The sequence below is a fragment of the Labeo rohita genome, chromosome 18 (genome assembly GCF_022985175.1).
Source record: "Labeo rohita strain BAU-BD-2019 chromosome 18, IGBB_LRoh.1.0, whole genome shotgun sequence".
Taxonomy (NCBI): domain Eukaryota; kingdom Metazoa; phylum Chordata; class Actinopteri; order Cypriniformes; family Cyprinidae; genus Labeo; species Labeo rohita.
Window position 1 is genome coordinate 1,648,024 of NC_066886.1, and position 27,454 is coordinate 1,675,477.

Sequence of the window (27,454 nt, forward strand, 5' to 3'; positions counted from 1 at the left end):
TGGCCAAACCTGCCCCTCTCTATCAGCCCTACAGAACCTTCTGTTCTTCCTCCCTCCCCCCACAGGCCACAGGCCCACGGCGCCGCACACACACTCCTGCAGACAGATGTCTGTGCCGGAGCGGAACGGGAGGATCGGGCTGGTTTGGGGTGGTTTGGGGTGGTTTGGGGGGGGTTTCACTGGGCAACACTGAGGTTCAGTAACACCAGAGTCTGGAACATAAAGGACCAGCAGGGGGCAAAATCTGCCCTCTCACCCTCCTGCCCCAGGGCACTGAGCAGTGCTCTGCTATTTGTTGGAGTGCCAAATATTCCTCAAATAATACAAATATATATATAAATAAATAAAAGGAAAAAAAACACAAATATACTAACAAATAACCACAGTAATCCACAAATAATAACATCTAAAAAATTAAAAAAAAACACAGTAATTAAATATAATGTTAAATATTTTTTTTAAATTAACCAAAAAATACATTAAAAAATCCACAAATATATTAACTATTCCAAAAAAATACTGACCTCTTAAACTGATGATTAAAATAAAATGAAAATTACTTTAAATGTTAAAAAAATAATATATAAAATAATATAGGGTGGGACATATATCTATGAATATATATCTATCAATTTCTATCTATCTATAGATATATTGAATATATAGCTGTCAAACAGCAGAGAAAAATATCCAGCAAAGCTAAATACATTTTGATGAAAACAAACATATTTTTCATTAGAATAACACGCACTGATGAATCATTCATCCAAAGAAAAATAAACTAAGAATGTCTATTTTGATTTCATGTTGTCTTTAAGTATCAGGATTTAACTTGAGATATTTACCATTTCAGATAATTGCAGTTTCTGAAAAGTAAAACCAAACTGTTGTTTCAAAACTCAGACAATGAACTGAAAAGAAATGTCATACTGAATAAAATTGAGCAGTTAATGAGTAGAATGTCCATTATCAGTCCATTACGACATAAATCATTGATCTATCTGTGCACTGACCTCAGGGTCAAACAGGACTCGACATGCTGACCTTGGGCAGAAAGACACTGAAGATCAAAACACATTCATACAGTTAAAGCACCGCGTTTTTAAAGCAGCCAGCTGAAGTTTGGTCTTTGTGGAGCGATTTCCAGAGACCTGCAGTTCAAGCCAAACCCCAATTACACAAACGCCCCAGGCGTCCCCAGGGGTCCGGCTCATTATGAGGTCACTTCCTGCTCTTAAAACACCATTCATATTCAACAGAACTGCAGACATGTGTGCGCCATTTGACCTTGGCTAGTATCCATCTTTAATTATTGCTGGCGTTATTAACTTAACAGCAGAGAAAACAATGAGAGCGACGCATTGGCATGAGCGGAAAGCGGTTCGTGCTATTATTTAAAGGGGAATTTCAGAATAACGCACTCAAGCAACATCATTTGACTCCTGCGAGAGGAGATCATTAAAAATCCCGCTTATCTAAGTAGAAAATTTCCATTTTTGTGTCACCCGTGCTTGGGCAAGCAGTCTTTTCCTCTCTTTCTTCCGTAAGTAGCGCGACGTCACCTTCTATTGATCAGCTGTAATTTGCATCGGTGGCAGATGAAGAGTCGTGCGCGCACCGAAAGGACGGCGCCGATGATTTATTCATTTTCGAATCAAAAAGCAAAAGGATCTTCAGAGAAGGAGAGACTGCAGGCGTTGAAGAAGAGCCCTCTCGTTCTCTGGATCTCTCGTTTTCCCCCTCTGAGCCCCGGGGCTGATGGTGTGCAAGTCCTTCTAATTAACAAGGTGAATCATGCTGCCGCTCTCTAATTAGCCAACACGACAATCTAATGGAAACATGCGGAAGGGGTTGGCGCACTCTCTCAAAACTCTCTTTCTTTCTTTCGCTAGGCCTTTTTCTGTTCGTCTTTCCCGCAAACGCTCGAGGGAGAGGGGAAATGAGAGACACAGGCCGCGTGCACCGTCTTGTTCCTCGAGCGGAGAGGTGTAAAGGGTCAAAGGTCAAGCCGCGACTACACTGGGAGCGACCGATGTCGAAAGCACCTAAGCTGCACGCCACCACACAACGTTCACTAACCTTGAGGCTACACTTAAATAGCAGAAAATTAGAATAAATTTAAAATTAAATCTTAAACTATCAATAGAATTACATTGGTATACAAAAGAATTTTAGAACAGCAAAATGTTACACATATTATTCATGAAACATTCATGAAATGTATGTGCAAAAAAATTTTCTCATCAACACTGACTAAAAATAAAAATCAGGATTTTATCAGGAGTTTCAATAGCATTTTATTATATTATATTATATTACATTCAGGGGTGCACATACGTTTTTTAGCCTGGTTCTCATAAGAATACCTGGAGATTTGGTTTGGTCCTCACACTGCACATAGTGTAACCCATTAAATATAAATATAAAAAAAAAGAAATTATTTTTTAAATAAATTATTTTTTTACATAAAATAATAAACAAAAAAATAAAGTGTGGTAATGCTATTATATTTTAAAATAAAAAATAAAAGTGTTTACTTAAAAAAAAAATAATAATAATAATAATAATAATAATAATAATAATAATCTACCTTTTTATATGAATTCCCATCATTTTCAGACCTGAAGAGCGACAGAAATCTTATACAGTATTATAGTTTTTCTTGTGGCTACATTTAAACAGCAGAAAATTAGAATAAATCTAAAATAAAATCTTAAAACTTTCAATAGAATTGCATTGGTACACAAAATAGTTTTAGAACAGCATAATAATTGTACACATATTATTTATGAAACATGAGCAGAAGGAACTTCTGTGGAAATTGATGTGCAAATTTATTCTTAATCAAATTGTCTCATCAACATTGACCAAAAAAATGAAGAAAAAAAAAAAATTTCAACAGTTTCACTGGCATTATGTTTTATATTATATTATATTATATTATATAATGTGACCCATTAAATATAACTCAAAAAAAATTTAATTAATAACAGTGATAATAATATCATTGGGCTTTACTTATTTATTTATTTATTTATTTATTTATTATGTGGTAATGCTATTATAATTTAAAATAAAAGAGGGAGTATTAAATAAAAATAATATTTTATAGTACATATATTATACAATTATAATATTTACCTTTTGTATATGAATTTTCATCATTTTCAAACCTGAAGAGTGTCAGTGAATGAAATTACATTTTTGCATTGTGTTTTGAAAATTTGAACTTTTGAACTTAAAAATTTGCTTTGAACTTATTTGCACAGCTCATTTTCTTCACTTATGTGCACCCTTGATTATATTATATTATATTATATTGATTAACATATGTTTCTAATATACTGCAAATATATTTTAATGTATTCGCACCTTTATTTTTATACATCATTCATGAACCATTAGCAGAAGGAATTTCTGAGTAAACTGCTTGTAAAATCATTCTTACTGCATGTAAATTGTTGCATCAATGTGACAGGCAGACATAGTATCAGTTTGCATTATACATAAACCATTCTTACATAAAGTGCTGCATAAATGTGATTTATGATTTACACTGAAATTCCTTCTACTTGTGTTTCATGAATGACGTTAGCTGCTGCATAAACATGGCTGGAAACAAATGACGACTGAATGCTAGACCCATTTCAGTCTAGAAATGATGTAAAGCAATTATATAACAAATGCCTTAATATACAATATAATGGAAAACATATAAAAGTTTATCAAATTAAAAATACTAATATTTTTATTCATCAAGGATGCATTAAAAATGTCAGTAAAGACATTTATAATGCTACAAAATATTTCTATTTCGAATAAGTGTTGTTATTTTGAACTTTCTATTCATCTGTGAATCCTAAAAAATAAAATATATGACCGTTTCCACAAAAATATTGTTTTCAACACTGATAATAATCAGAAATGTTTCTTAAGCAGCAAACCAGCACATTAGAACGATTTCTGAAGAATCATGTGACACTGAAGATTGAATGATGCTGAAAATTCAGCTTTGATCATATAAATAAATTACACTTTAAAACATATTCATACTGAAAACAGACGTTTTAATTTGTAATAACATTTAACTATTTTTACTGTATTTTTGATCAAATAAATGCAGCCTTGGTGAACAGAAGAGACTTCTTTCAGAATCATACCGACCCCAAACACAGTCGAATGGCTAGTCTGGAGTCTGGTTTTCTAACACTGACCCTTTCATCTTTCTGTTCATTGTGTCCCATTCGCCTCCCTCTCTCTTTCTCGATGTGTTTTCTTTCTGTTACTCAGGCCCATCAGTTCATCCCCAAAAGAGTAGCTCTTCATTCCTGATTCCCCTGCTGCTAACATCCCAAGGAGATCCACGTACAAAGAGAAAGACCTCCTACAGGCGGCCACACACACACACACATTTGGGCCTTTCGCTGTTCAGATTCCTCGCCATCTCGCTCGCAGGCAAAAATCTCGCTTTGTGTTGTTCTTTCTCTCATTACGGCACTTTGTAATAATATTCACAAACACACAGGAACACCAAAGGTATTTTTAAAGCCTGCTTTTCGTCTCCGCTTCTTTTTCCCCCCCATTCTTTCTTTCTTACGTCTGAAATTTGACTTCAGGAATTTTAGGGATGAAACAAGCAACCACAAAGAGGAAAATAAAAACAGATTCAGGACAGACGTTTCAGCGTCTTTTGTCTTGTAAAAGGGCTTTGCTATGAGATTTTTTTAAATGTACTTTTAGAATTTTCGTTGAGATTAAAATCAAATGTATCTCAAATGTATCAGAAATGAGATTAAATAGAGAGCAAATGTCCAAATGTCCAAATGTTCCTGCTTTTAGAAATTCTCAGAAATGTGCTTAGGTTTGCCAAGATTCCAGTATAATCTTGAATATTTTTTGTGCCTGTTGTGTTAATTTCTATTTGCATTGAGTTTATGCATAAGGACGATTTCAGATTCCTTCTATGATGGAAATATTCCATCACATCTGAGGTCTTGGCAAAATCAATCCACACAAACTTCCACTCAGAGCGCATCTTTCCTTCTGCACAGTCACATTTTCCGAAGGATAGTTTGCTTTACAGAAGGAACCAAAGTGTTCGGGCATTATGGGATGTTTGGGTCTGTGGCTCTTTATGGATCTCGGTCTTATTGGATCAGGCTGCTACCCACAATGCTGTGGTGTAAGAATGCAACTCTAGCATTTAAAAAAAGACGACGACGACGGAGGAGGAAAAAAAGAATGGTGAGAATAGAGGAAACTGCAATCGCCTGAGGAGGGAAAATATTTGAGGAAAATTATTCGTACAAAAAGCCAAGAGATTCCCACCGGACACATCCAAGTTTCACGTGAAGGATCTCAGATTCACGAGGATGTGAAATACGAACAAGAAAGAGAGAAAGACACGAACAAGATAGAGGTGAAAGAGGACAAACGGTTTTCAATCAGGTCTGGAATGAAGTGAAATTCACTCACCAAACACAAGTAATGATGTCTAAATGCCACATAATATCTTCACGATGACAATTTAGGTATATCAGACCATATTTTTGTGATTTCAAACTGGGCCGTTAATGGACAGGTAAGATATGGATTCAGTTTCAGCAGTAAACTCTATTTTTGTGGCAGGCTACAACAGTACTTTCCACGTCTTTTATTATACATTAAAATACTTTGATACTTGATTTCCCTGGAGGCCTTCTACATCCCCTTCTGCTTCAACTCCATTGGTCAGTCAAACAGATAGCCCCGCCCCCAACTTGCATCATTGGTTGAGCCAGATAATGACATGTACAGAAGCTCAAACAGACAGACTGATGTTCTGAAAGCATCACACACTCTTCATTAAGTCAGACTACCAGTGATTGACTAATAGTGACTCTGAACACGGCACTGACAAGTCCACTTGCTTCCCATGGAATTGGGTTACTTTAACACTGTTGCTGTGGGTAGAAGTGATCCCAATAACAACATCCTGGAATATAAATTTTAACAGGGTAACCCTGCCTCCCCTGAAATGCAATTGTGTTTTAGTTGTTAAATCTAAATATTACAAACTTCACCTTATAGGAATAATTCAAAAAATGTTTTAATGTTTGTGAAAGAAGTCTCTTCTGCTCACCTAGACTGCATTTATTTGAACAAAAATGCAGTAAAATAGTGAAATATTTTTACAATTTGAAACAGCTGTTTTCTATATTAATATCTGCTAACATGAAATTTATTTATGTGCTCAAATCTGAATTTTCAGCATCATTACTCCAGTCTTCATTGTCACATAATCCTTCAGAAATCATTCTAATATGCTGATTTGCTGGTAAAAATTGTTGTGCTGCTTCATATTTTAGTGGAAACTGTGATACGTTTTGTTTTTTTTAGGATTCTTCGATGAACAGAATGTTCAGAAGAACAGCATTTTTTTGAAATGGAAATCTTTAGCATTATAAATGTCTTTGCTGTCACTTTTGATTAATTTAATGCATCCACAAAGAATAAAACTGTTAATTTATTAAAAGAATATACATACACTACCAGTCAAAAGCTTTCAAACAGTAAGATCTGTAATGTTTTTTAAAGTCTCTTTTGCTCACCAAGCCTGCATTGTTTTTTCCAAAGTGCAGCAAACAAAAGTAAACTGTTGAAATATTTTATTAAAATTTACTAAACTTTTTTCTATTGGAAGATATTTTAAAATGTAATTTATTCCTGTGATTTCAAAGCTGATTTTTTAACATTATTATTACTCCAGTCACATGATCCTTCAGAAATCATTCTGATTTGCTGCTCAAAAAAGTTATTATAATTATTTAGTTGAAAATAGCTGAATAGAATTTTTTTCAGGTTTCTTTGATGAATAGAAAGTTCAGAAGAACAGCATTTATCTGAAATGGAAATCTTTTGTAACTTCATCATCACTTTTGATCAATTTAAAGCATCCTTGCTAAATAAAAGTATTAATTTATGTTATTTCTTTCCCAGAAAATATACTGACTCCAAGCTTTTGAATGGTGTAGCGTATAATGTTACAAAAGCTTTTTATTTCAGATAAATGCTGATCTTTGGATCTTTCTATTCATCAAATAATCCTGAAAAAAATGTACCCAGCTGTTTTAAATATTGATAATAATAATAAAAATGTTTCTTGAAGAGCAAATCAGAATATTAGTATGATTCATGAATGATCATGTGACACTGAAGAGTAGTGATGCTGAAAATCCAGGTTTGATCACAGAAATAAATTTAATTTTAACATATTTTCAAATAGAAAACAGTTATTTTAAATAGTAAAAATATTGTAAAAAATTTTGTTTGCTGTACTTTGGGTGAAATAACTGCAGGCTTGGTGAGCAGAAGAGACTTCTTTAAAAACAAAAAATTGTACTGTTCAAAAAATTTTGACTGGTAGCGTATATACTTAAACCCTATTCTGTTTCATCTTCTTTTGTGTTCAGGTTGTTTGTATTGTGTACAGATCAGGAACAACATCAGGGTGAGTAAATGATGACAGAATGTTAATTTTCAACCCGTCTAAAGATCTCTGACTGATCTCAGGCAGATTCACTTCTTGTGTGTTTGCCGTCCACTCACAGTCGTCAGCAGCAGCACAAACTCATGCGTTTAGCGGCACCGGGAGCAAACGTTTACCGCCACCTCTGTTACTCTGTCCTTGTCTGTGACACGGCGGCCGGCGGGCGCGCTGGACCAGGGGCTGTTGTGGTAAAATGCACCGGTTTACCCAGGTGGTCAGCAGTGGTCACTCTGCGTCCTCTGCCCTGCCTCGCCTCTCCTCTCCTGTTGAGAGCGGGGCAGCGATGATGAATCTGTGGCCGCAGAGTGTCTGTGTGACCTGACACAGTGATGTATCTGCCAGGGCTTCTCTCGCTCGCTCTCTTTTATGTATTTGCGGCTTCTTTCACTTTATTTTGCCTTCTTCCTCTCTCTATTTGTCATGTGTCCCCTCGCAATTTCTCTGCAGATTCGTCGTATCTGCGGCGAGGCGCTGCTGATTAGGGCGGGCGGCCCTGTCTCTTTTTTTGGGCATTGATTTTCACCGAGGGCACTTTAAAAATATCCCATCTGACCTTTGGGCATCGCTGAGGACTGTGGAAATAGGTTCCCGAACACAGGCGCTCGATGACATTACGGGGAATCGGATGTTTGTGAAGGGCTGAAAAAGACGGATGGATAGAAAACCTGCCCCGATCAGACAACATCTGTCCATCAGACGCACGCGCTTGTAGAGGCAGATGCTCGTTTAACAGCGTCTCCCAAAGGAAAGAAAAATAACAAGTCGGATCTTGTCGATATCTCTTTTGTGATTTTAAAGGGGAGCAAATTGAAAAAGACTCAGGAGAAACTTCTCACAGATTGCCTGTACTTTCAGAAAAGAGCTCAAAAATGTCTCAAACTGTGTTTAGATTTGCCAAAATGTCAGAGATCTCATTATGAACTCAATCATTTCTCATGAAATGATCTTAGCTCTTCTCCACATTCATTTTGGGTCTGTTTTTATTTCACTTGAAGAGTTTTAGGAGCATATATCTATAAAAAGTTTAATATCATAATAGCATACATCTTTTTTTGGCTTTGCTAATGGACCTTGAGTCTGGAAATAAAGTTAATAATATAGTAAAGTAATACTGCTTTAAATTGTTGTTGTTTTTCCAAATAAATAAATAAATAAAAAGTTTTCTGTTTAATTTAATTGGATTTTTGTTTTTGTTTTTCTGAGCAAAAAATAAATATCATACATTTTTCCCTAATTTACAGAAGACACCCACTAAAATTTCATTGTCAGGCATATTTACAACAAAAATCAATTTATGACATATTAAAAGAAAAATTACTTTCACTCCAAATACTAATAATTCTACATTTTTTTAAATTTGCAACTATCCTAGGTTTTGCCCATATGTCGGTAAAAATTGCTTACTCATTTAAAACACAGTAACATTTACTACGCTTATACTTTTATTTATTTTAATATGTAAGTCAGCATGTTGTTTGAATTTTTACATAATTCATGAATTAATGCAACTGATGAAAATGTAAAAAAAAAAAAAAATGTATAGCTCCAGAGAAAATAAGATTGCTTTTAAAAAAAATTTAAATGATTGTGCTAATTAATGTTGGTTTCGGGAGAATTTGATCAGAAATGTTTGAGATCTCAGACTTTTGATTGCAGCACAGGGTAAAACATTTTTGAGATCTCTTGTGACACTATAGAGGAGGCAAATATGAGATTCCTGGGGTCATTTTCTTAAGAAAAACATTTGAGGAGCAGGAGACTTGGGCAAAAATCTCTATTTGCTCTCAATTTAATCTTATTGCAATCTAAGATAAATAGCTGAGGCATTAAATACATTAAATCCGACAAAAAAAAGTACAAAAGTTTAAGATATGTTAATCAAAAATGAGAATTGCGTCATCATTTACTCACCCATGTCATTCAAAACCTGTAAATGCTGTATGTTTTTCTACGGAACACAAAAGGAAAATGAGAAAACATGAGCATGAGTAAATGAAACCAATTTTTAAATCTACATTTTCCCTTAAACTATACTGTTGTGCAAATCTTATCAGGATTTGTAAAATCAAGTTTGGTATAAACACGACTACTAGTGACACTCACAAGAGATGCAGAAACAGTCTTTTCTTAACACACACACACACACACACACACACACCACATAAGTGCAGTACACTGTTTGTGTGTGTGTGTGTGTCCATGGTGTGGTTATGAGTAATAAACCTCTCTCTCGCCGTTCTACCCGTCACAGAGAGTGAAGGCAGCGCGGATCAACCTCATTATCCTGATGAAAATTTGGGCAGATGTGCGAAACCTCTACGACAGACGCAAACAGCAGCTCTGTCGCCCGCAGCCAATCAGGAGATGAAAACCGGAGGAAGAACCGCACTGAGAAACGACCACGGCCATTACGCCCAGAGAGAGAGAGAGACAGGAAAACGCCATTTCTGGTGCAACAGCAAATAAAAGTGAGATTTCAGCCTTTTTAAAATTCTGATTGGAAACAAGTTCAGAGTTTTCGACGACACAGACGGAGCCTGTGTGTGTGTGTGTGTGAGAGATGTAGTAGTCGTTCTGTGGGTTGGAAAGTTAATCTGGCTGTGTTGAGATGATGAGCTGCCTGCCACTTAACAGGGCGGAGATCCACTTTGATCACACGGCCTCGGGCGCAGCCTATTACAAATCACCTCATTTACATACAGCACAGGCTGATGGGAAGACTACAATCCACTCTAAAGGGTTACACCTCTCTAATGTGGAGCAGAAGAGAGAGAGAGAGAGGAAACAAGGGTGATACCTCAAGAAAGGATGGACAGATGACAGTCAGGAGATCCGGTGAAGACACCCTGGTGACCTTTAGCACTAGGCATTACAGCGTTTAGATGGTTGTGGTTAGATGTGGTTAGATGTGAAAGATTCCTCAAATAATGTCTGTTACTGAGGTGCATTGTTTCGTTACTAAATAATCAGATGCACCATTTTCACCTGATGGACCTACAGATCACTTTTTACACCAGACAGAAAGAAACCACCTAGCAACCACCGGAGCACCCTAGCAACCCCCGTAACACTGTAACAACAGCAACACTTTGAAAAACACTCAGAACATCTTGGCAACCACCAAAGAGGTTTGCATGTACAAAAACACTTGCATTTTCCTTAGAACATTAAAATCAATATAAATATTCAGTTATGGTTGTTAGTACAAAAGCAAATCTGTTGAACAGAAATAGCATTATATTATTCAAAAAGGAAGAAAATATGGGTCAAAGGTTTGTTCACAATTAATACACAAGCAATCAGGCCTAGTGCATGACAGTAAACTGCTAGATGACATATATAATTTGGGTTAGGCCATTCAGAACTGAATTCCAATTCTTGTTTCAAACAGGATGCAAAAAGATAGAATTTCCTGTAACTCAAACAAGCATTGCGCTAACAAAGCCAAGGTCATGGGTTCAATTCTCAGCAGGGTTCTTAAAGATACTGTAAAATGAAATTCCAGGACTTTCAAAGACTTTAAGGAATTTCAAGGAATTCAGTCAGGGATCTCACTTATGGTTTGATGTTTTCTACTGTTTTAAGAAAAAAAAAAGTCCTGATCTGAATCAAATGATTCATGATCCCCACTACTAGGTTCCAATCTAAAGCAAAAGATCCTCAAATCTTCGCAATCTGAATAATGGTTCGCAAACCATCACTTTAGATCAGGACTCACAGCACAGATCGCTAATCATTCAATTTGTAGAATGATTCAAGTATCGATCTGAAGTGCTGATCTGAATCAAATGATTCAAAAGCCCGCTCCAAAGTCCTGATCTGAATCAAATGATTCACAAACCTGCTCCAAAGTCCTGATCTAAATCAAATGATTTGCAATACACGCTCCAAAGTCCAGATCTGAATCGAATGATACGAAAACCCGCTCCAAAGTTCTGATCTAAATTGAATGATTCACGATACGCAATTTGAAGGCCCGATCTGAATCAAGTGATTCACGATTCGAGATCCGACTGGATCACTTCGAAGCAGTGAATCATGCTGTGACGCAATGGTTTTTAAATGGTTTTAAAAATCATTACAAGCGATGTCATAATTCAAAAATGAACAGCTCTTTAAATGTGATTGTTTTTTGCTAGTAAATGCTTGAAACGAAATGAAGTCATGGATTTCAATAAATCAGAGCGGTTCCAGATTAAATGACTCACTCAATTGATTTGGTTCTTCTGTTCCTCTTTTTGCCTCTTTAGCTATGTCTACACAACATTGTCAATACTACTACTGGTTTAGCTTAATAGTTTTATGACAATAACTGAAATAAAAATAAAAGTAAAAAAGTAAAAAAAAAAGGTTTTTTTTATAATTACGTGAATTTTGTGTGAAGAGATATGTGCTTGTAAAACAAATGAAACACTTATTTCATAGATACGTTGTCTTTCAATAATTCAAGGACTTTTTTAAGTAACTCTTCAGGTTTTTTAAAATTCAAAAAGTCAAATTCAAGTACTTCAAGTACTTCAAGCACTTTAAGCACCTTGTACGAACCCTGTCTCAGAAAAAGCAAGAACTGATAAAAATGTAAATGTATATACCTTGAATGCAATGCAAGGTTAAAATTGTCTGCCAAATGCATAAATGTAAATGTAAAATTCAACTCCCTGTGGGTTGTGACCAACTCATTAACTGCAAAAAAGTCAATTCTTCTGTTCAGATTTTTGCACAACTCTTCCATCACTGCCATCACTTGAACAGCTCATGTTCTTTACATGTTTTGGGCAAAAATAAGTAATTTTCTCAACAACACAGGGAAACACACCTGCAGCTCTGTTTTGGGTTAAAGAAAATCAAACCAAGAGTGAAAACAGCCTAAACTTCGTTCGAGATTGCAAACAGATACATTTCTGTGTTCATATAAGAAGACGTTTTCGTGCCACAGTTTTGTATTCAATGCATCAGTGATGGCCGGAGTGCAAACATCACCGTGCACATCACAAACACACAAGTGTCTAAAGATGAAATTGTTTCTTCAAATATCACAAACACATGCATCAGCTCGACATCAAAGTCAACTGTTTTTCGTAAAACTAGTGCGTCATTAGATCTTCCAGGAATTGAGAACAGCATTTTTTAATTGGCAGCATAAAAAACAAAAATCAATGCAGGAGAAGACACAAGCAAGCAATTTATGCTTCATATCGCCGTAACGGTTACTAATTGCCCACCGCCTTGCGAGCGCAAGACCGGATCGAGCGCCACACCATCCGCCTTTACGATGCTAATGGCCTCTGCAAATTATCTGTCAAACGGGAAAAACTCTGACTTCATTTCCAATCAGATTCCCCATTCCAACCCTGGATAAAAGCACAGCACATTCTCCTAAATACCAGCTCAGAGCTGGAGAAAAAGAGGAAAACGCTCATTTTTTCGCAGGACATCAATCAATGAAAATAATTCCTCAAACTTTCTTCTCTTTTTTTTTTTTTCTTTTCCCAGAGTCAGACTTTAAATGGCATTACATATGTAGCACGGCATAAAAAATTCATCTGCGGGAGCCTTGAAATGTCAGTGGTAATGATGGAAGCCTCACCTCCTTTGCTTTCTGCTTCAGACGGGCTTGTTCTGGATCTTCTTGCCGCGAGCGACTCTGGGAGAGAAAGAGAGAGAGATGGAGGGAGGATGAACGACAGAAGGAAGGATGGAGGGAGAGACGGGCAGACGGCAGGTGAGCGTGTGTCGTGAGCTCACCTCATCTGCCGCACTAAAATAGTTGCGGACAAACGAGGGCAGATCTGATGTGTCAAGGACGGAGTGTGTGTGTCTGTGTGTGTGCAGCTGTGAGTGATTCTACGCCTGCAGGCTGTGCCCTCCAAACACACACACACACACACACACACACACACACACACCGCCACCGGCAACTACTAATCAAAAGACACAATGCATGCACACACACATATACACTGTTACAAATGCAGGTGCAACCTGACACTCATCAGTGTGTGTGTGCATACAAATGTAAAAAATTAAACAATTAAATCCATTTGTGTATGCGTGTTTGTATCAGTGTCAAAACTTTAAACTCAAGCATGCATCTAGTGGCCCTTTCGTCACATTAAGCGCTGCACGAATGAGTCCGAAACCCAGAAATGAGCAATTTTGCAATTCTGGTTTCACTGTCCCAAAGTCAGTGGGGTTTTGGTCAAATGCCTGAAATAAGGTCTGTGTTTAAGACAGCCTCAAGACATTTTTACATTTTAGTCTTTGACATCAAATCCAACAGCAACACCCACTTGTGTTTTCACTTGTCTTGAAATGGTGAAAAACACTAAGTGTCTAAATGTGACTACAGAGGTTGTCTGGGATATTAAACATTGTCACGCTGATCAGAAAAGCGTATCTACTCACAAGTCGCTTTCATAGCCTCGTTGCATTTATACTTGCACTCTTGCAAACTATTATAGCTCACACTTCCCAACTTAGATTTTAATCAGGTCAAAAGAATTTAAAATAGGATACAAATTCTCTAATAGATATCACCATACTTACACAGTTTAATGATTACACTAGTGAAAAATAAATATACTAAAGTGTATTCAAAATATATTTATTTCATGCTAAGTATACTACAAATACATTTACGAATTATGTACTTATAAAAATACCCTGCAACTGTGCTTTTAGTATACTAAACTGGTATATTTAAAGTCTGCTAAATTGGAACAACTAATTTTGTAATTAATGCACTTTAATTGTGCAGAAGTAGTGCTGAAATCCAGCTAAAGATATACTGAAGTATATCTGATTGTGCTAAAGTGCAACTATTGCAAGTATACTTTAGGTACACTTGAAATATTTTACATTTAAAGATCGATTTTATTTAAAGGTCATAAAATCCTCATGAAGAGTGACATTAAAACTGACATTAAATGCTTAATATTAAGAAATGTGCGATGTGCACAAGTAGCACTCCAAAATAAAGTTTAATTACAATTTTTATATTAGCAGGTCTCGAGCAAAATGTCAGTATATATGTTAGTAGACTTGAACTATGTTTTGTTTAAAATACATATAATACAATACAAATATTTTTTACTAGGGTACATTAAGAATTGCAAACATTTTTGCATTACAAGTTTTCTGAAATGTGTTTAAATATGCAATAGAGGCATTGTACTTAAATATGCATTGTTTTTCATAAATGTCCAACACAAATATCTGAATCTTGATATCTAAAAAATTGAGCCAGGTTCAAAATTCTTGCTTTATTTTAAGGATATATTAAAGTTTTCTTACAGACAGGAAGTTTTCTCTTTTTAATCACTCTATAAAAAAGAAATAAACACATTTTCACCATGTTTTTAAGAATATAATGTTGTATAAAATCAGGCAAATGTTACTTGAACAAACCCCTCAATAAAAACCCTTCAGAACAAACCCCACTTTGATCTAAATACTGAATCCCCCTGATGATTAAGTTCAAATTTCAATGATTTATCAGCACATTCACATTTACATGTTTCTATTCTTATTTAAAAAAGAATAAAATATTAATTAATACTAAAAAAATTTGTAAGTGTTTCACTTTAAGTATTTTTATTTTTAAATTATTTAATTGTTCATTTTTATAACTCAGAACCCGAGTTTGACAAATCCTGATACTCTGACTGATATAATCAATGAAGATATTGATATCTTGTGTTTAGAGCAGCTAATCCCTAGTAAAAAAGTAATAGTTTTAAAATGCATTTATTTTATACAAAGCACAGTTCAAGTCTATTACCATAAATTACTGACATTTTGCTCAAGACTTACTGATATAAAAATTTTAATTAAACTTTATTTGGGAGTACTACTTGTGCACAATGCACATTTCTTAATATTAAGTATAACATATGTTTTAATGTCACTATTGATGAGGATTGTGTGATCTTTGAATAATATTCTTTAAATGCAAGATATTTAAAATATACATGCAATAGTTCCACTTTAGCACAAGCTAATATACTTATATCTTTAGTTAGACTTCAGCACTACTTTGGCAAAATTCAAGTGCATTAAGTACAAAATTAGTCGTTCCAATTTAGCTTAGATTTAAATATACCAGTTTAGTATACTAAAAGTACTATTGCAGGGCATTTTTATTCAGTGCATAATATGTAAATGTATTTTAAGTACATTTTAGTATATTTATTTTTCACTAGGGATGGCCAACCTAATGCTGCCACTAATTTTAAACAATATTTAGTCTGTTTTAATAGTCAGCGCAATAAAATAAACACTTAAACGTGTTTTAAAAGTTTTCTTTCTTGTACGATAAGACAAATAGTCGAGAATCTGTAAAGATTATCTTGATGAACGAAATGTGTAGGACTCTTAAACTTGTGTTGGTCACAGAGCTTATTTTGTGCAGTAATCCAAAAGTCAATGGAAAAATCCTGGGTGACGCTCAAGGGTGATGCAAAAATACGTCATCCCTGCAGCTCTCTATTCCTGCTTGTGTTCTGGGGTTTGTGCATTTCTGTGTGTGTGGTCAGAGAGGGTAAATCTCTCTTCTGAAGCATTTAATCGTGGCCTTGTGTGATTTTACTCTCATTTTGTCTCTTTTTTGAGAGAGGGAGACGTGTGAGGTGTGTGCGTACGATCCTGAGGGCTTTGTGTTTAGGTCTCCGGTCTTTTTTTAATTGCCCCATGAGAACGTCTCCTAACTCACCCTCTCTCGGCGAGGAGAGGGGCGGCAGTACTCTGCCCTTCCTCGCCGCTAATTGGTTTTAAATATATCAGGCGGTTCACGTACTGGTCGCTATCTCGGCTGAGAGTAATGCGTTTGGCCCCTGGCCCTCGCGCTCATCCCCGAAGACTCCAGTCGTATTTGAAATGGACGATGAGATTTATTTTAGTAGGTTCATGTTTAAGGGGTCAAATCACGCTGAGCTTAAAGACGCAGAACGAGAACACAAGGACACAAAGCGATGGCTCTCTGCTCCCACGGAAAGATCTCAACCCAAAATAAAGCGAGATTTGTTTGTTCTGTCTGTCAATATTCATTCATTCATTGTTTCCATACTGGCAATGATTTGTAAAGCTCAGAGAGCTACAGACGAGCTGGAAACGCATAAGCATGTTTCCCTGATCGCATTTTCGGCTTCAGCGGAGTTCAAATCCCTCACAACTGCGATACTTCAGCTCGTGTAACGTCTCAGCCCGGCCCAAAGTCACGGAGGTCGGCGTGGCCATTCGCGCTCTGGTATGAGCTAAACGGTCTCGTTTTGGGAGATATAATCTCCCGTGCCGCGGAGCTACGGCATAATAACGCCATTAGGCCGAAGGGAGGCGAGACTCGGCCGTGCGAGGGGGTCTTTACGGCGGGTCATCGTCTCTGAGCTAAATGAATTAATGACGGAAACGAGTCAAACTATTTCACTGCGCGGCTCCGGGCGACGGGCGCAGGGCAAAGTGGACGCAATCGGCTCTTTAATTGGAAAGTCCGTCGTTTGGGGTTATCAGGGGCTTCCTGGTCATTTCACAGGACACAAATGTAAACTTTGTTCAGACATCCACAGATAAGTTGTGGGCTGATCTGTGATCAATGGGTGTGAACCAAATACCAAATACCAAATTGGGCCAAATTCATGAAAGATGCATTTCTGTGGAAATTTCTGTGGAAATAAAAACAATCTTGGTTAATTACTTTTGGTATTGTAATTTGATATCTGTGAAAACTGAGGCAACAAAGCAAGCGTATGATGCAAGTATACACTGTTTTATGAATGAAAATTTAGACAGAAATTAGAGATTTGTTATCTGATTTCTTCAAATCAACAAATTATGCAAGAATGCTTTTCATTTCTGAGTGATTTACACAGAGATTCGTTCTGTTTGTCTTTCCAAAGATCATCTAATGTCATTTGCTCAGTATCACTGAGATACTATTGAGAATTATATTATATTTGATGTAGTTTTTATTTTTGTATTTTCAATTTCATTTTAACGTTAACATTTTAGTCATTTCGGTATGCTTTTATTAGTTTTTATTATTGTTATTTTAATATTATTATTATTAAAATTTACATTTATTTAATTTTATTAAAGTACATTTTTAACACATTTTAGTATAATTAAATAAAAAGAAAAATGTTGCTTTGAAACCTAGCTGAAATATATACGCCTTTTATATTTTATTTTATTTAGTTTTTTTTTTTATTTTATCTATCTATAGCAAGAATTCCCAAACATTTTTGTCAGACGAACATTAGAATATTAGAAATACATTTTAAATATATATATACACACATGTATATATATATATATATATATATATATTTTATATATATTTTTGTGTGTGTTTTTTTTTTATTTGATTGTTTTTATTTTTCAATACTTTTTTTTTTTTACAAATGTATTTATTTTACTATTTTATTACTTTATAAAAAAAAAGTAATGCAAAAGATCTAAAATAACACTAAACCAACATGTGGCTCAACAATTTTATTGGCAAGAATCTATAGCAAGAATTCTCAAACACTTTTGTCATGTGAACCCACCAATAAAATATAAAATATTAAAATTACATTTCAAATATATTTTAAATTGTTATTTTTATATCTATATTTTTTATATTACATAATACTAAAATGCTGCTTGATTGTTTTTATTTAAAATTATTCAATAGTTTTTCGGGGGGGTTTTTTCCCTTTTTTTCCATGAAGCCCAGTTTGGGAAACCCCGATGAACTAGATTAATTTTTCATTTCATGATTGATGAAGATATTGATATTTTATGATCGGGGCTACGAATGGTCAACTGAATGTCAATAAATATGATACACTTTAGTGATGTCACTAATTAGACACAACATTTAGTTAATTTCACTGAGCGAATATCTACAGATTTTAGAACTGACACAAGTGACAGTCAATCCAACTTGAAAATGAAAAAGTATGACCAATCTAATTTATTTATTTATCCAGTTTCTAGCAAGGGGAACAATATATGTTCTTCAGCATCTCAGATGCATTTATGTGCCATAAACGAGACGATCTGAGAGATTACGAGAGATTACCTTCGCTGCTCTGAGGAGAATCTCTCGTTCTCGCTCATCTTTCCTCTGCTTTTCCATGCGTTCCAACTGCTCGAAAAACTTGAGCTGCGAGCGCACATCAGACGACTGCTCGTACCACTCGTCTTCCTGCGGAGAGACAGAGAGAAAGAGGTCAGGAGAAGTTTTGATACACATTTTCACTTATTTATGAGTGTTTATGACTCAATCATGATGAAAACTTTCTTCTTAGGCAGGTGAGACGGAAGCTTACGGGACGAACGCAAAAAACATGTTTACTTCAGAACGCGGCCTCGATGTTTTGCGCACTTCCTGCGCTATCCCTGCCTCTTTTCATTTTCTGACAAGCTCGTCTCATCCCTGCCTCCGTCTCTCCTGTCCTTTGTTGGCTATGAAGTCAGCCGTGCCTCTTTCAGGACGCTCTTGTTTTTTGCTGATGTCAGTTTCTTCACACAGGCGCGTCTCGTACGGTTCATTTGTAAAGCAGCGCGCGGAGAGCAGCAGACGCAACAAAAAAGCCACAACACACACCAAACAGAAAAACAAAAAAACAAAACGTGCGTCCGCGACAGCGCTCCTCTCCGCTAAACTACTCGCCATGTACACAAATAAACAGCTTTTAAAGCGCTCCGCCACCTGCTTTTCCTCCTTTGTGGGTTTGTTTTGGGTTCCCGTTAATGCGAGTCTCTTGAAAGAGCGCTGCGTTTAATGCGACGCGTGTCGGACTCTCTGGCTGTGGGTTTGAATACTGAATTGTTTACCTGTCTGCTTCTGTCTCTTTGTAATTCATGTGCCCAAAAGTTTCCACTTCAACAGCAGGATTTCAGCTGCACTTTACAATATGATTGCATGTGTTAACATGAACATGAAAAATGTACACATATCTAATCCATTTTTAACTTTAAAAGCTGCGTGTGTAGACATGCATAATGAGCTAACAGTAGAAAACAGACAAACAGAAAGTTTATCAAGACAAACTTCAGCAAACCAGACTAGTTATTCAGTAAAACAGCTAGTCAGACGGACAAGTGATTGCTAGGGGGTTGCTAGGGTGTTCAGGATGGTTCTAGGGCAGTTTGGGTGGTTGCTAGGGTACTGCCAAGAGTTCTGGTTGCTAGGGCATTGTTAGGAGGTTGCTAGGGTGTTCAATATGGTTTCTGTGGCAAGTTGGGTGGTTGCTATGGTGTTCTGGATGGCTGCATGTGCATTTTGGATCATTGCTACAGTGCTGCCAAGAGTTCTGGTTGCTAGAGGGTCACTAGGGTGTTCAAGATGGTTTCTGTGGCAGTTTGGGTGGTTGCTATGGTGTTGCTAGGGTTTCAGGATGGCTGCAGGGGCATTTTGGGACACTGCAAGGGTGCTGGCATAAGTTCTGGTTGCTAGGGCATTGCTAGACAGTTACTAGGATGTTCAAGATGGTTTCTAGAGTAGTTTGGGTGATTGCCAAGGGGTTGCTAAGGTATTCTGGATGGCTGCTGGAGCATTTTGGGTCATTGCTAGGGTGCTGCCAAGAGTTATTTTTCTAGAGCATTGTTAGGTGTTTGTTAGGGTGTTCAAGACTGTTTTTATGGCAGTTTGGGTGGTTGTTATGGTTTTCCAGATGGCTGCTGGGGCATTTTAGGACATTGCTAGGGTGCTGCCAAGACTTATTGTTGCTAGGGCATTACTAGGGTGTTCAAGATGGTTTCTAGAGGAGTTTGGATGGTTGCTATGGTGTTGCCAGGGTATTCTGAATGGCTGCTGGGGCATTTTGGGTCATTGCCAGGATGCTGCCAAAAGTTCTGGTTGCTAGGTCATTGTTAGGGGTTGCTAGGGTGTTCAAGATTGCTTCTATGGCAGTTTGGGTGGTTGCTATGGTTTTCCAAATGGCTGGTGGTGCATTTTGGAACATTGCTAGGGTGCTGCCAAGAGTTCTGGTTGCTAGAGCACTGGTGTTCAAGATGATTTCTAGAGTACATTGGGTGGTTGCTATGGTGTTGCTAGGGTGTTCTGGATGGTTGTTGGGGCATTTTGGGTCATTGCTTGGGTTCTCCCAAGAGTTCTGGTGCTTAAGGCATTGCGTTGTCTTGGTCGTTTCTAGCGTGTTGCTAGAGAGGTGTTACTAAATGGTTGCTAGATGGTTGTTAGGGTGTCCAAGGTTGTTTCTAGGTAATTGTTTCACACTCTCTAGAGGGTTCAATGTGGTTTTTAGGGTAATTTGATTGGTTCCAAGGCTGTTGCTAGGTTGCTATTAAAGAGTCCTGTATAGTTGCTAAGATGGTTGCTAGGGTGTTTAAGAAGACGGTTTCTAGGGCATTGTTTGGTGGTTGCTAGGGTGTTCAGGATGGTTTCTAGGGCATTGTTAGGACGTTGCTAATGCGTTCAAGATATTTTTAGAGTATTGTTAGGTGGTTGCTTAGCTGTTACTACAGTGATGTGGTTGGTTGCTAGGCTGTTGTAGGTGGTTGCTAGGGCTTGGTTTCTTGGGTGCTGCAATGCTGTTGCAAGAGCGATGTGGATATTTGCTATGGCGTTCCTAGGTGGTTGCTGAGGAGTGCTGCCAAAGAGTTCTGTATAGTTGCTAAGACACAGCTAGGTGGTTTCTAGGGCATTGTTAGGTTGTTGCTAAGGTGTTAAATATTTTTTTACAGCATTGTTAGGTGGTAGCTAGAGTGTATAAGATATATTTTTAGAGCATTGTTAGGTGGTTGATTATGTGTTACTAAACTGTTACTAGAATGATGTGGTTGGTTGCTAGGCTGCTGTAGGAGGTTGCCAGGGCATGGTTTCTGAGGTGTTGCGAGGCTGTTGCAAGACTAATGTGGATGGTTACTATGGTGTTCCTATGTGGTTGCTGAGGAGTGCTGCCGAAAAGTTCTGTATAGTTGCTAAGACACAGCTAGGTGGTTGCTAGGGTGTTCAATATGGTTTTTAGGGCATTGTTAGGTTGTTGCTAAGGTGTTCAATACTTTTTACAGCGTTTAAGATATTTTTAGAGCATTGCTAAGTGGTTAATTAGGTTACTAACCTGTTACTAGAGTGATGTGGATGGTTGCTATGGTGTTCTAGGTGGTTGTCGAGGAGGCTGCCAAAGAGTTCTGTATAGTTGCTGATACACAACAAGGTGGTTGCTAGGGTGTTTCTAGGTCATTTTTTTAGCTGTTTTTTTTTTTAGAGCATTCTGGTTTTTTAGGTGTTGCTAGGGTATACAAGGTGGTTGCTATGGCTTTGCAAGGGCATCACTAGGCAGTTGCTAAGGTGTTCTGGGTGGTTGTTAGGGTGCTTCTCTCTTCAAATGTGTTGAGCAGGAAAATGATTTTCATGTTAATGATGTTTGTTTAGTTTTTGCTGTGAGCAGATGAATTAAACAATGCGTGTTTGTGACTGTCAGATGAAATTAGTGCCGTTTGTAGAAAACTATTTACAGCAAAACGGGATATATATAAACACTGTTGGGGTAACAAATTACAAGTTATGTAATCAGATTACTTTTTTCAAGTAACTAGTAAAGTAATGCATTAAATGTGAATTTCCTTCTTCTTTCACTTTCAGAGATTTTCCTTTTACATTAGCCAAAAATACAAATATTTATATTAAAAACAAACAAGTGAGCCTTACCCAGACGAGAGAAAGTAACGCAAAAGTAACGCAACAGATTACTTTCCATAAAAAGTAAAAAAGCAGTTACTTTTTCAGGCACTGCATTAGTTTTAAAGGTAACTTCATACAAATAAAAGCACGTCTTCCACGCGTCTCGTACCTTACACGAGTCCATTCTGTGCTGCGCGATGGAGGAAACTTTCTCCAGCACCGTCCGTAATCTGGACTGCGTAGCGTGAGAGATGAAGTTCACAGCCTCCAGCGGTACGTCCGTCACTCCAAACCTCTTAGCTGAAACCAGAAGACGCAGATGCAGCTGTTATGAAAATATCAATAATCAAACAAAACACATCACCGAGCAGATGTTTGGAAGGAAGTTCGGCGAGAGAAAATTACATCTGTCCTATCTTATAAATCTTCTACAAAAAGGTCCAATGTGTGTGGAGAAAACCAAGCGTTGTTATGATGAACTGACACGACCTGCGTTTAAAACACAAATACGTGGAGAGGATGTTTTGTCACTCCTGTGACTCATTTTCAAACCTGATTTCCTGAGATTTCAGGAAAATGAGTTTGGATGAGCCTCTGTGGTTTGGAAGGGCAGCAAAGCAGATCCAACCACCCAGAAGAGCTCTGGAGACTTGAACGAGCAACTCTGTCTCAGTTGTTTCTCCCAAGAAACAGACACAAAGTCTGTACAGTAAATGTATAGAATGCATTGCAGCTCAGATCAATCGAAACTGGAGGAATCCAATACAGTTCATATTGAGATCTTTGACTTTTGATTGCAAATACTGGGTCTTGGCAAAATCTGAGCACATTAGGAGATGTTTAGGAGAAACAACTGAGAAACAAGAGCAACTTACACCATTACATCTGATACTGAGGAGGAAAAAGGAGAAAAACTGCACACGAATTGACAACTTTTACTTGAAAGGATAATTAGCGCTGGAGTTTCTAAAGACTGCTGCAAACCTTCGGAGCGCTTTATCTACAACATCCCCGTCTTTAATTTGCTATTAACATAAGTTCTCCTTCCACTGTTATTTTAAGAAAAATCGCACCAATTATTTAAATCAGCCGCTAAACGTGCTGAGAGTGTCCTTAATGACTCCAAACGAGGGGAAAAGATATGCTGAAAACATCTTAGGAATGTCAAAACATGAGGAGTTTCTTAAGGACAAGCACAAGAAGCATTTCGATGAACTAAAGAATTTCCGTTGGGTCAAAAAAAAAAGTAAATCTGCTTTTCCAGAGAGTAAAATCTTTTGTTAATCTTTTAATACAGGATTATCTGTGTTTTAAAATTTGTGGTCGTAGACTCGGAGGTATCAAAATCAACTTTTCCGTCCCGTCATCTATAAACAAGCTGTCAAAAGAGAGAACAGCGGTGGACAGGCTTCAGACCCCGCAGATGGTTCGCTTGCTCGAAAATCATCCTGCAGGTCAGTTCTACCACACAATTATTCTGATCTGACACAGTTTAGATGAGACACTCCAGATGCACCAGAAGTCCTCACAGATGCAGCTGGAGTTTTCATTTGCCAGTCTTGGTCCTCTTAAGGCAACGTGCATGAGCGACATATAAATGCATTTACATTTATGCATTCAGTAGCCACTTTATCCGAAATTACTAGTATTGCATTCAAGGTGAGAGATGCAAAACTCTTCCTCAGTGCCACAAGAGCTTTGTCTCGAAAACGTTTTGCACCTTTGCACATTTTTTGCACACATTTTTATGACCTCTGATGCAGCATTTAATAAAGATTTTTTGCAGAGGTATAAGCCTGGTATACAACCATGTATGGAGCTTAATTGTTTGCTTGCTCCATGTTTATTTGGATCTACGCACCAGACCAAATTGGGTTTTAGATTTTGGACATCTGGCGCCATAAACACCATATTCACAAACCAAGATACCTTCATTTTAAACCCAACTGTGCAGTACTTGCTTCAGATTTACATTTACTACAATCATCACTTTAAAAAAAATCTCCTCCAAAAAAAGCTGCATTATAGAACAAATTTTAAATACAATGTGAATTTTATTAATCATTTTATTTTTATTTATTTTTCTCTGTATTCCCCCAATTGTTTTTGCTTTCTAATGCTGCATTTTTGTTTACATTTAAATTTTGCAAAAAAAAAAAAAAAAAAAAAAAACACTTTGCAGGGTATTGCATTTATTAGTTAATGTATTCCATCAAGTTTAAAGAATGTTTTTAATTCATGCATTCAATGGGAATCAAACTCATGACCCAATTACTTTATTTTATGACTTTATTCCCCCTTTTGTTTCTTAATGTTACTTTTTTGATACATTTTAAGTTCTGGGGAGAAAAAAACCCCTTTGCATTCAGAAGTATGCATTTTATTACTTCATACTGTATTAGTCATGACTGATATACTTTATTTTTTCCCCCATTTGTTTTTTTTTTTTTTTCAATTTTCATTCACTTTTGCAAAAAATAAAATAATAATAATAAAAATTGCATTTAAAGCTTGCATGTTTTTAGTTCACGCGTTCAGTGTGAATCAAACTCATGTCCCATTTACTTTATTTAATGACTGTGTTCCCCCTTGTTTTGTTTTTTTTGTTTTTTTTGTTGTTTTTTGTTGTTTTTTTTGTTCCCTGATGTTGCATTTTGTTAACATTTAATTTCTGGAAGAAGAAAAAACTCTTTAAAGTATGCATTTTATTAGTCTATGTATTCCAACAAACTCATGACTTATTTGCTTTATTTTTTTTCCCCTACTTGTTTTTGTTTGTTTGTTTTTTGGTCTTCTAATTTTCTATTTTTGTTAAAATAACTTTTGCAAAAAAAAAAAAAAAAACAACAACAAAACAAAGCATATAAAGCTTGCATGTTTTTAGTTCATGCATTCAATGGGAATCAAACTCAAGACCCATTTACTTTATGACTGTATTCCCCCTTATTCCTCTTTATGTTGCATTTTGCTCAAAATGTAAGCTCTGGAGGAAGAAAAACTCTGCAAAGTATGCTTTTTATTTGTTTATGTATTCCATCAAACTCATGACTTATCTACTTTATTTTTCCCCCCCTGTATTCCCCCACATGCTTTTTGTTTTCTAATTTTCTATCTTTGTCAAAATAACTTTTGCCAAAAAACAAACAAACAAAAACACTGCATTTAAGGCATGCATGTTAATAGTTCATGCATTCAATGGGAATCAAACCCATGACACATTTACTTTATCTTTATATTCCTGCTCATGTTGTATTTTTGTTCAAATTTAAGTTTTGCAAAAAAACAAAAAACAAACAAAAAACCCATTGCATTTAAATGATGTGTTTTATTAGGTAATGCTTTTCATGGTAATCAAACTCTAACCCTTTTTTTTTTAATCTCTGTATTTCCCCAAATGTATTTTGTCCTCTAATGTATTTTTGTTGAAAAAACAAACAAAACAAAATAAAAAATGCATTTGATTATCGCATGCATTCCATGGGTATCGAAGCCATGACCTTGCTATATACTGTTTAAACAACAGGAATGCACACACAAAATACAAACCATGCAACTTTCGTAGCATGCACAAACATAACGGATGTGATCTTTGCATTTGAGGGTGAATCAGGGCTTTCGGTGTTTGTGTGCATTGAGTTTTGTTGGTTTGTGTGTGTGTATTTCTCTCAGATTGAGCCGAGCTGGCAGGATTTGTGCCTCCCTTGGTTCGCTGTCACCTACGAGTTCTCCAGCAGCCCATCAACGACACGACACCACACCGCCGCTCCGCCGCGGCCCAGCAGGGGGCGCTTCGTCCTCCTACACACATTCCCGCACCTTTGAGAAGAATTATTTGTTTCTAACGCACACCGCGCTCCCAGCGACAGCTCGACGGCCACGCTAACGCGCGGTAAAACAGATGCCCTAGAGCTTCTGACGCTTAACTGAGATCTAATGTGTAGCGAACACAAGGGTGACACAACAATCGAGTTTAAACTAGTTTGTGAGGAAAAAACTTCATAGAGGCCATGAGATTCTAGTCTGAAAATGTTAGAGAAATCGTACTTCATTTAGCGGCTCAATGCAGCTTAACGACAAATTTTATTTATATTTTTGAAAAACAAGACTCTTCTGTTCACCAAAGCTGCATTTATTTGATTAAAAATATAGTAAAAATCGCAAAATATTATTAGAATTTAAAATAGCTGTTTCCTATGTGCATATCTGTTAAAATGTAATTTATTCATGTGATCAAAGCTGAATTTTCAGCATCATCACTCCAGTCTTCAGTGTCACATGATCCTTCAGAAATCATTCTAATATGCTGATTTGCTGCTCAACAAACATTTCTGGTTATTAGCAATGTTGTGCCACCCAATATATTTGTTGAAAGTGCCATACATTTTACTTTTCTGGAGTGTTTAATAAATTAAAAGTTCAAAAGAACAGCACTTATTTGAAATAAAAATCTTTTGGAACATTATAAACATCTTTACGCTCAGTTTTGATAATTTAATGCGTCCTTGCTGAAGAAAAGTGTTCATTTCTTTCCTAAAAAGTCTTACTGACCCCAAACCTCTCACATTTGTTTGGATATAAATGTTGGTGGTCATATGCTGATGAATGTTCCAGGTTAAATAAACATGTTGACAGATATGCGGATATGATGGAAATCTAGGCGGACAAACATTCAGCTTTCATTACAAGCGATCTTGCAATGTGCTTTTCTTTTTGTTATTTACACAAACACGGAAGGATGAGTTGAACATTTTTCTCTGGTAATCGACTGACTTGTGTGGGTGGATCACAACCTGAAAAGATGCAAAACCACAAACATAAAATGTTCTAGGAACAATAAAAATGATTGCAATTCTGATACAGCGAGAGTTTGGTGGAACAATAAGGACACACGCTCCTGTTGGCCCAAAGCGACCGTGGACTGGCCTACATTCACAAGAACGGAGAACGCTTTAAAGCTCAAGGCTCTCCAGAAAAACTCCATATCATCACAGATGGGTTTATGTGTCCTTGTGCGAGCTTTTTATATAATTCTAAACATATATTTAGCACTGTAAACAAGTCACGCGGTTGAGGTGTGTTTGTGATGGAGATACTGTACCTGTTTCCAGTATTCGCCGGTGTAATAGACCTGTCGGCAGAAAAGCCTCGTCTTTACAGGACCGGATCTGCGTTCCCACAAGATCGGAGTTGGTCGCTAGAATACGAGCGCTCTCCTCGTTGAGGTTCACGCCGGCCATAGATGCCACATCGTTAATGTCATCGTCGTCTCTGCAAGACAAAACAAGCATCAGGTGACCTCA

The 27,454-nt window shown here is 36.8% G+C and overlaps 1 protein-coding gene across 1 annotated transcript in view; it reads right to left on the bottom strand.

Moving 5' to 3' along the window:
* LOC127181019 (transcription initiation factor TFIID subunit 4) overlaps positions 1-27,454 on the bottom strand; it is a 113,737-nt gene that overhangs the window by 55,410 nt on the left and 30,873 nt on the right. Inside the window, exons 10-13 of the mRNA XM_051135488.1 lie at positions 27,253-27,422; positions 22,324-22,454; positions 18,588-18,713; positions 13,116-13,172 (exon numbers count right to left, since the gene is read on the bottom strand). Of these exons, the coding sequence (XP_050991445.1) occupies positions 13,116-13,172; positions 18,588-18,713; positions 22,324-22,454; positions 27,253-27,422 (484 nt within the window). The remainder of the gene's footprint in view (positions 1-13,115; positions 13,173-18,587; positions 18,714-22,323; positions 22,455-27,252; positions 27,423-27,454) is intronic.